The 10,625-nt window shown below is 40.4% G+C and overlaps 1 protein-coding gene across 1 annotated transcript; it reads right to left on the bottom strand.

Moving 5' to 3' along the window:
* Positions 1–299: 299 nt before the first annotated feature.
* LOC138824429 (matrix metalloproteinase-27-like) lies at positions 300–10,004 on the bottom strand. The gene is made up of 10 exons (XM_070018276.1): positions 9,903–10,004; positions 8,779–9,017; positions 7,382–7,530; positions 7,159–7,290; positions 5,108–5,269; positions 4,803–4,923; positions 3,121–3,251; positions 1,736–1,895; positions 1,074–1,177; positions 300–541 (listed from the first exon to the last, which is right to left on the bottom strand). Exons 1-10 carry the CDS (start codon positions 10,002–10,004, stop codon positions 300–302), a joined length of 1,542 nt encoding a protein of 513 aa, XP_069874377.1.
* Positions 10,005–10,625: the final 621 nt, after the last annotated feature.

The following is a 10,625-nucleotide window of genomic DNA, read 5'->3' as shown; positions in this document are numbered from 1 at the left end:
TTCTGGTGATTCTTATAGACTTTCCTGACTGGGATGGCTTTGAACCATGATCCTCAGATCTCAGTCTCCTGAGTTGGTAGGGTTACAGGTGTGAGCCACCAGCGTCTGGACCAGAAATTTTGTTTACACTTAATAACTTCTGGTTAAAAGAACCAGGTAGCTCAAAATGGTTGTCAAATTTTTACCAATAGATGTTTAGAAGTAGGACTAACAGCTCCATATTAAACAGTGATTCTATTTTCCTTGGAGGCAGAGTTCAGATTAAAAGAATTCTTGAGGTTTATTTTAGCTATATGAATTTATTGAGAGCTATAAATTTGTTTCAACAGATGAACAATACTGAAAATAAGAAAGCTTAATTTTTTATGACATAATATCCTTATGCCTCCGGAATGTGCTTTTTCCTCGATTCCAAAGTCAAATGATGAATTTAATGGTTCTTTGCACTTGAACCAGGAATTGGTTCTCATCACTCGGGTGATGTTTCTTGACTTTATGTCATATTCAAATTGCTTTGATCCCCGAAAGAAATAGAAGAATTCTGGAGATGGAGAAGCATGATTAATCATCTTCTATGACTGTGTAATGGGGCCATATATTTTTATGAAAAGAGAATAAAAATGACACTATGAAGGGCAAAGACACTTGTAGAATTACATAGACACATTGTATACTTGGTAACTGTATGATCTAGTTATCTTAGAAAATATAGTAGTTAGACTGTGTGTGATAAATTGCCTGAGGTTCTCCTGGGTTCCATCTACAATCCTATTTCCTTGATACTTGAAATTTGTAGTTTTCACATGTGAACACCAAGCTACGTACATTAAAGTTTGGTAACTCTTTATATATATATATATATATATATATATATATATATATATATATATATATAATATATCTACAATTGATAAATATACATACATATATAGATAAATTTGAGCATCATTGCTATTGCTGTATTAATCTACTAAGATTACACTGAAATAAAGATGTTGAAGATTGTGTGCCACCTTCTTGTACAGTCAGTACAATCTCCCAAGCACCCTCAAAGTGCAGACACCAGCGCTTACCTTTATGCTGGAAAGCAGCATCCACGCGGAGACTGATTCCTGGAAAGTGTCTCACCACTCTCTGTGGGTACCCCCTGTCCATTCTTTGGGTCATCTCATCATATCTGCATGCATGAATGTGAAAGGTTTCCAGTGAATTTCTGTTCTGAGGAGCTTCATTCTTTTACTTCCCAACTTAGAATCAAGTAGGGACATGGGGAGGAGGATAACACTGGCAAAGGGAATTGATTAGGATCAGTAACAAAACTATGAGGAAGATTATGTTCAGTTGAGTCACTTAGAGTATGTTAACAACAACAACGACAAGTAGTCAGGGGAAAAGACCCTGTTGTTTGTCAGGCTGGAACTATTCTGACAAATTGTTAAACGAGCTGTGGAACTAGCTTTCCTAGATTCTCATCGTTGTCAGTTTGTCTGGCACTAGATTTATTATTTTTATTTATTATTTCATCTCATATCTTTATCTTTTATTCCAAAGAAAGATGATTGGGCTGACTGAAACATCTTTCAGTTTAGTAAATGTCACTCTCCAGAGATTGCCTTCAACACAGTTCACCTTGAAGAAAACCACAGGGTTGTTTTACTTTGTTCTGTGTGGCAGAGGTACTCTTGTGGATACTTCACCACGATTAAATAAAGGGGTCAGTTGTCTGCTAACGTACCTCCAGCACCAGATGCCCACAAAGAAGTAGGTTTTCTTTGTGTTCTGGTCACAGACAGCTGCATCGATTTTCTTCACGTGTCTTGGAAAACCAAGGCTGTAGATAGATTTGGGATAATCTGGCAGGACAGCATACTCACTGATCATCCAGAAGTTTTCATCTGGAAAGAAGCAAAAGTGATTATCTTCTGATCAATATGTCCTAGGGAGAGGAAAACCAACCCTGCAAGGAGTTTAAAGATAGCTAGATGCCTAGTTCCTCTCAGCCTCGGTGTTTAGTCATTCTGGGCCTCCATTTGTCCTTCCCCTTTTCTCCAGCTGCCTCTATGAGCACTGTTACACAAAGAAACATAACAGTAGTGACTCATAAGCATACTCTCTTCAACCAGCTTCACTTTCGTGATCACTTTTAATTGGCTGTCAAAATAATTAAGTATGTTTGGACACTTTCTAAATTTCAGGCTCGTATATTCTCAAAGGCTCATAATCTAATGAAATCCAAATAAAAGTAAGGCTGCTGAAATAAAGGAAGCAGTTATATTTGAATTTCATGCAAACAATGAAATAACTTGTTATAAGCCTATCTAAAACATTATAAAGGGCACACATAAAAATTATTTGTTGTTTGAAATTCATAACAGCTCTTATTTTTATTTTTAAACGTTATATAACCCCCCTTTTTTGTTAGTCATGGGATAGGTAACAAGAAAATTCTGTTCAAAGTTCTGGACCAAGTCAATTTGTCAGATTTTACCATGTCTATTAAACACTATACTAACAGTTCTAATGAAAATATTTATCAATAAAATGGCTTTCAAAGTATATTAAAACAATTAAATTTAGTTGTATTTAAAAAATTATATAACCCTATAAAAGAGAGGGAGATTATCATTACTGGGTAAAAAAGAGGAGTTTTTGAAGTTTTTATTATACAGGTTTCTCTTATGATCACAGCCACAGAGAACCCCATGATAGTTGCTTTTTTTGTTGTTGTTCTTTTTTGTTCCAATCCTAGGCTTGATCTTGGCCCAGGTGCTGTCTCTGGCTCTTTTGCTCAAAGCTAAAGCTCTACCACTTGAGCTACATCACCACTTTTGACTTTTTCCTGAGTCAGTTATTGGAGGTAAAAGACTCACAGACTTTCCTGCCCAGGCTGACTTTGAACTGCTGTCTTCAGATCTTAGCCTCCTCAGTAGCTAGGATTATAGGCTTGGGCCAACACCGGCATCTGGATTAGTAGTTATCTGGATTAATAGTTCTTTTTGACAAAAATCTAAGATGTGGGCAGAAGCCCTGTCCATTTGGCTCATACATGAAAATTATATTCCTTACCCCAAAAGACCAGGCCTCTATGTACAGGGGGAGAGTCCTGATAGGCAAATTTACCTTTAAAAACCAGAATCTTATCATTGGGGTTCTCATATGCTGCTTGCAGATCAGCTGGCAGAAATGGCCAAAATGATGCAATTGGTTCAAATTCAACATCAGCAATATCATAATAGATCCTCCACAAGTGCCTGTGTTCAACAAACGAAACCTATGTTACGTATGTAGTCAGAACATCTACATCACAGACCTACGTTACATATGCAGTCTGTATGTCTGCATCACGGACCTACGTTATATACACATTCTGTACGTCTGCATCACAGACCTATGTTATATATGCAGTCTGTGTATCTACACAGAGAAGGTTACAACTGCAGGCTTGTTTTTCCTGCAGTCAGTTGGTAGTGTCTTCAAATACTTTAGAGATTCAGCTTTCTCCTCAGAGTTTAGATGGTTGCGAATTCAGTTTTATCCTTTGGACTACCAAGGTCAGGAGGACGTGTCTTTGTGTGCACCCTGTGGCATGCTTAGAGTGGCAAACTATCCATGGAAATCTTTTTTTTTTTTTGGGTCCGGTTGTGGGGCCTGAACTCTGGGCCTGGGCACTGTCCCTCAGCTCTTCAGCTCAAGGCTAGCGCTCTACCACTTGAGCCACAGCGCCACTTCTGGCTTCTTTCTTTTTGCTTATGTGTTGCTGAGGAATAGAACCCAGGGCCTCAGGCATGCAAGGCAAGCACTCTACCACTGAGCCACCTTCCCAGCCCCTATCCATGGAAATCTTATAAAAATAGGTCTTGAGTGCTCAATGATCTCATCTGTGTAGCGACATCCAACATGCTAAGCCAATACCAAGCAACCTAGGAGGAATGTTTGATGCTGATGTTTCCTGGAATGAAGAAATGTTGTCATTGGCATGCCAAAATAGTTGCTCAGAATTTCCTTCTGCCTATAAAACTGTGAATCTGTAAGTGATAGCTGAGAAGACTCTGTCTTCCATTTCCATTTCCAAGTAAGCCTGTGTGATAACCTGTACAGTGGTGGACAGTCCTGCTGAAAGGAGTCCCATTTCACATATTCTCCCTGCCTGCCCCCTCCCCCAGATCCTAGTCAAATGATGTATGTCCTGACATTTGTCTCTGAAAATGGTCATGGGACTCTGAAAACAGTTATGAACATAATTGATATACAATGTAGATGGCAATTAAACCCAATAAGTTATAAATAGTGAATGAAGTGAGCGAATATGGTAAACTTCCTGTTACAGTTACTATTTCACTGATGAAACATTAAGAAATGGCAGGTGGTGTGCTATGCTGGTCTAGATTTAGGCTCTGAGGAAAGAGGACTTGCTTTTAGTTATTTCTGATTTTCATGGAAAAACTACTGCAATGTCAAGATGTCATTATGATCTGAACTTGTTAACAAAATTCATGAAAAGAATCTCGATAAGCTTCTGATATCAAGCATAGGGTGGTTTAAGCAACACTACAGAGAACAGCACTTTATGTTGCCAAAAAGTCACTGAAAATATACTTCACATTCTTATGATCATTCAAAAAGTTACTCTAAAACATTTCAAAACAAAAATTTCAAACAGGGTCTAAGATATATGCAGGTGGCAAAACAACAGCATACGCAGTCGTAACATGTTAAGTAAGGGGCATGTGCATGGGCAGTTCCCAAATTCCTTGGATAGAAAACTCTCCATAGGTGGTTGAGTGTTAAGGGAATAGGTTTACCTGCCTTTAAAGAACATGACTTCTCTGCGCAAGGTAGTAATAGCATCAAAGGTCAGGTCAGGGTCGCAGGCATGGGGTATGGTGGGTGCCCTTGGCTTGGAGGTTGCCTGGGGTAGACCTCCTTTGATGTGAAAAGAAAATACCACAGCACATTAAGAAGGCATGAGGAAATATGTCTACATACAGATTTCACCTAAGCAAATAATTGCCTCATGATAATAATTTCACGGAGCAACTTTCTCAATATCCTTTCTCAAAAGCTTCCTATTTAGTTGTCATACCTTCAGGCTTATCACTTTCCTCACCGTAGATGGATTGGATTCCATTGATATCATCCTGAGAAAGTGGATATCTGTTAGGGTCCAGGGAGACATAGTTCGGGAACATCAAAGCTGTTTGATCATTGGAGTGAGAGAGTCCCAGTGAATGACCAAATTCATGAGCAGCCACAAGGAACAAGTTGAAACCTTAATTTTTTTAAAAAAAAGAAAACATGAGGAATGAGTTGATCAAAAGGAGAATGGCTGTTGGGAATGTTTCTCAATGGTAGAGTGCTTGCTATTTGTCTAGAATGGTCAAGGCCCTGGGCTTACTCATCATCAGAGAGGGAGGGAGAGAAAAGAGAGAGAGACAGAGAGACAGAAGACACACACATACACGCATGCGCACACACACACACACACACACACACACACACACACACACAGAGAGAGAGAGAGAGAGAGAGAGAGAGAGAGAGAGAGAGAGAGAGAGAGAGAGAGAGAGAGAATGTGACCATGCAAGAGAGAATGGTTTCCTGTAAGACAGAAAGTAGCTGAGGGAAATGAAAGTCTTTGTACAAAAGTTGATTGTAATAACATATATGTGCCATCATTTATCTGGGAAATATTTCAGGTCTAATAACTAATAATTAGTAATAGTCATATTATGGAGAAATTTAACCCACCATAGGTAAATGACTTGTAAGCACTGACTCAGAAATAAATAGTATTGTTAAAAAATTATGAAATCCCGTGCCAGTGGCTCACGCCTGTTATCCTAGCTACTCAGGAGGCTGAGGTCTGAGGATCCCAGTTCAAAGTCAGCCCAGGCAGGAACATCTGTGAGACTCTTATCTCCAGTTAACCGCCAGAAAACCAGAAGTGGCACTGTGGCTCAAGTGATAGAGTACTTGCCTTGAGCTGAAGAGCTCAGGGACAGTGCCCAGGCCCAGAGTTCAAGCCCCACAACTGACAAAAAAAAAAGCAATATGTGAATATTTTATACATGCTGATATTCTTCAGAGGTTCTCCATAGTCTGTAGATTCCCATAGCCACCAGGATCTGATCCTTGTCTTTCCCCAGCCTTATATTTTATTTTTCTATTGCTACAGAGTTTTATTGCATTACTACACTTCTTATGTTCTTTCTTCCATTCCTTCTGCCAGTGTATTCCTTCTCTGGCTTCCTTCTACTCAGAGGAAATGTAACAAAGTGGTCAAAAGGTGACTCAGAACTGCTGTTTGGGCTGCTACCCAGAACTTGGTTGAGGGTTGTATTTGTTCCCTGTCCTTCAGGCAAGCCCTGCCAACTTGGGTCCAGAAACGCTTATTAATAATTTATCTCATACATCCCCTTTGGCAGGACTTAGAGCAATATGGGTCATATTCATTTTATAAGATGGAAAGATAGTGCCATCTTTGATCTCTGCCTCTCTAATCCTGATTTTGGCAAGTTCTACACTATATCCTTGTAACTGTCTGAGCACAGCCATTAAGAAGTGCCTTATGTCTAAGCAGAAGATGCACAGCAGATGTGGTTTAATCTCCCTTTGTTGTCTTGTCTGCTTGTGATGCTAACTCATGAGGTGATGGCAGGGACCAATCCCATACTGCCTTGCTCCTCATAGCTTGGCTAGTCAGGATCTCTCTGTCAGCCTCACTATACATGGAAGAACAGATTTTTGTGTGCCATTAACTTGTGTTGTACAGTCATTTGGTCAAGACTGTTTAATGAAGCCTCCCTGCCCACCAGACACCTACAACTTGTACTTTCCTGGGATAAGGGAAGACAGGCCCTAGTGATAGGCACAAAGTGGGCCCTCAAGTATTGTGGACCTATGAGTAAGCACATGAATAGATGAAAAAAGCTGATGTCACACCAGGACTAGCAAATTTGTGAGGACATTGTACAGATATTGTGTGGACCATGCAGTTGTTCAAGTAGCTATTCGACACTTCTAGTAATGCCATCTTGGAATATAGAAAACTTGGAGAAATTAAGAAATTTGGAGGTAAAAGGCAATTAGCTACAAAGCTACCTGTGGCAGTTATTCTGTGGAATAATACAAATTTCTTATGAAGACTCTTAGACTCACCTGCCTCATCTGTGGTTGTCCACTTCTCATCCTCATCAAAGTGAGTGTCACCACCCAGCCCCAGACCAGGAGGAAAGGCGTGGCCAAGCACTCCCAGGGGGCCATCGAAGTACCGAGGGCACCAGCCATGGACTGAGACACAATTCACGAGGACAAAGATCAGCCTCCTCCAAAAACCTCCTGAGATGAAAATTAGCACATGTTTCTCTGTTGGAAGCCCTACCTCGGGTCCTAAAGGCAACCATGATGTCTGCAATGCCCCTGGAGACCTTGGTGAATGTCAGTGGAGTGACTTTGCTCCACACTGCTAAAGCTTTGTGGATGGCTTCATCCACGTCGGCACGTGCCATGTCTGGAGTGTAGTTCATTATTCTGAAAAAGAGAATGAGGAGGGGCTGGGAAGGTGACTCTGTGGTAGAGTGCTTGCCTAGCTTGCATGAAGCCCTGGGTTTGATTCCTCAGTACCTCATAAATAGAAAAGGCTGAAAGTGGCACTGTGGCTCAAGTGATAGAGTGCTAGTCTTGAGCAAAAGAAGCTCAGGGACAGTGCTCAGGCCCTAAGTTCAAGCCCCAGGAGAAAAAAAAAAGAAAATGAGAATGTAGATGGCAATGGCTGGTAATCTATATATGTGTGCACATACCTGCTAAAAGCAATAATTTGTACCTTACCAATCATGGACTCCAATAACATTTGGTATTGCATCATTATCTCACATTTGCAGATCACCTCACTGAAGCAATTTTCATATAACATGACATTGGCACAGCACTTCATTTGCTATCACTTTATTATGTGGTATGCAAGTCAAGTCTTTTGTCTTCCCGGTGAATCAGGCAGTGTTACTGCTCTTACAAAGCAGATTCAAAGCAGTTGAAGAATTTTCTTAAGAACACATCCTGACTGTATGTAAATATATTACATGTCTTTTTAAACAGCTGAGCTTTAGTTTCTCAAGTGGCTGTGTACTCAAAGGTGTGCATGTATCCTGAGTTGAGTCATAAGAGCTACAAAGAATTTACGGATTTTTTTTCTCTTGCTTGTGTTTCCTTCCTAGATAAGTCCCATCCATTTTGATCTCAAGTCCTAAGTCTCAGGGAAAAAAGTCTCCACAGTGGTGGTAAACATTCCTGCTTCTTGTTTTCCAGGCAGGTGTCATAGGTCATCTACGTTCTAGCAGAAACTTAACCTCCCCTTCCTCAAGACACCCAACCCCATCTTCCATACTTGGACCTACCAAAGATGGGACAGTTCTAACCTGAGCTGCCTGCATTCCAGTGCTTTCCTAGTCCCACTGCACATCTTCATCCTGCCTTCAGGCTTGTCCTGCTCGCTGGTGGTGCTCCTGAGCCTGAGCTTCCACAGGGAATAGCAGAGCCTAGTGACTGAAGTCAGTCTCCCATGTAACCGTGGCTATGGGAAATCACCTTTTGATTTTGTTTCTCTGCACATAAGGGGGGGAGTTCCATCAGAGCATGCTTCACAGGTGTGTAGTGAGGATAGAATGTAGGAAATCTATGAAATCACACACGCACAATTGCACATGCATACACGGGGACTGTCAGTGGCATAAACTCTCATGTCCTGGAGGTGATACTCTGTTCCTTTGGTAGAAGCGTTACCTGTATGTGAGGTGATGCTTTTGCCACCCAGGCAGAGTGTAGCCATACTGCCCCACGTCGGGCACCCCGCACCTGGGTGCCTTCATGATTTCAAGAGTGTTTGAGTCCAGTTTCCCCGTCACTGTCAATCCGAAAAATGCTTGCATTTCCTGAATTTTGCCATCTAGGAGGCTTCTATTCTTGCTTTGAATGAGATGACTCCCTTCTATTTCAAGAGAGTAGAACTGGTTGAGATATGCCTGACCAAAAAGACAAAAAGAAACACAGACTCTAGGAGAGCGAATCTCCATCTCAGGATAAAATAAGATAGCTTGATATATATGTAAATATAAGTCCATATTCATATATACACATATATACATATTTTGGCAATAGGGAGGGAAAGAAGGAAATGAATAGTGAGGGGAAAGAAGAAAGGAAAAACAGAAAGAGGAAAGAAAGGAGTCATCCTGATCTTACCGGTTCAAGAATCAGTTGATTTGTGAGTGACCAGAATTAGCCAAATCACACAGCCTTTAAAACTCCGAACTTCCACAGAACAGAATGAAACATCTACCTATTTAATGTCAACACATCTGACATACTTTTGCTATTTCTTACACTTAGAATTTTTAGGGCAAATTCTGGAAGAGATAGCTTATTATCTGTTTTTCATATTTATTTTATTTAACAAATACTACCAATTAACTGCACTGACTTTTAAGAGGAATTTCCAAAGCAGTGTGCAAACACACACACACACACACACACACACACACACACACACACACACACACACACACACACACACACAAACACGCTGTCCATATTGTACATTGGATCCTTCTGGATGTCTTCAATTATGATTACAGAGATCTCTACTCTTTGTAGGTCTGACCCTTCCTCCACTCACTAAATACTGTTACACTTGTGACCATTAAAAAAAAAGTTTTAGTAGATTCTGTTCCCTGTTTTTCTTGCATCCCCGCTTTCCCACAGTCTCTGATGTCTTTAGACAAACAGAAAGTGATTCCTTCTCACAAGAAAGTCTGGGACTCTTGCTGGAATTTGCCATCTTTCTAGGATCTGAGAAAGGTAATACAATGAAAATCATTATTTGCTAACAAGATTTATTAAGACAGTACCTGAGCCAGCTGCTTGTCTCCCTCATTCTCAACCTCCAAGTCTGCAGGAAACGCAGAAGAAAATGTTATAAGAACCAAAAACAAAGGCCAATGGCTCTTCATTCCTCTTTCAGTTGAAGCCTGTTTCTGTGTGTACAGAATTTAGAAAATAGTGAGACGTGGCATGAATCAGTTTGCATTAACATTTAATTAATAACAGAAAAGGAAACTCACCATGAAGTGTGTCACAAGTTGATTTTTTTCCTTAGATAGACTTGATTTCACAATCATAATCTGTCATTGTTGACTAACCACATTGTTTATTATTGAATTGAACATTCTAGGAAACGTGTCTCCAAGTTAGTTTTCTCTTGCAATGTTGTTAGATTTTCCTATTCATAAATTCTTGTAAGTGTATGAAATAATTTTCTTCTGAAGAAAACCATAAAGTTTTCAGACATTCATCAGTTGTGGTGAATGCAGTCTGGTTGGTGAATTCAGGCTTATACCAACACACTGCCAGGTGGTGTGTTGCTGTGGCAAAATACAAGAGAGCAACTTCAGGGAGGAAGGATTTCTTTGGGCTCATGGTTTTAAAGGGTAAGGTCCATCATGTTGGCTTCATTGCTTGAGGCCATGGTAAAAGAAAAGAGGTAGTAGAGAAAAGTTGCTCACCCTACAGCAGCTAGGAAGTAGGAAGAGAGGGGGAAGTGGCAGGCAGAGGCAGACAGAGAGGCTGCACAA

The sequence above is a fragment of the Dipodomys merriami genome, unplaced genomic scaffold (assembly GCF_024711535.1).
Source record: "Dipodomys merriami isolate MVZ:Mamm:240054 unplaced genomic scaffold, mDipMer1.0.p SCAF_129, whole genome shotgun sequence".
NCBI lineage: Eukaryota > Metazoa > Chordata > Mammalia > Rodentia > Heteromyidae > Dipodomys > Dipodomys merriami.
The sequence above is the reverse complement of the archived record's forward strand: the minus strand, read 5'-3'. Positions and strand labels throughout refer to the sequence as shown.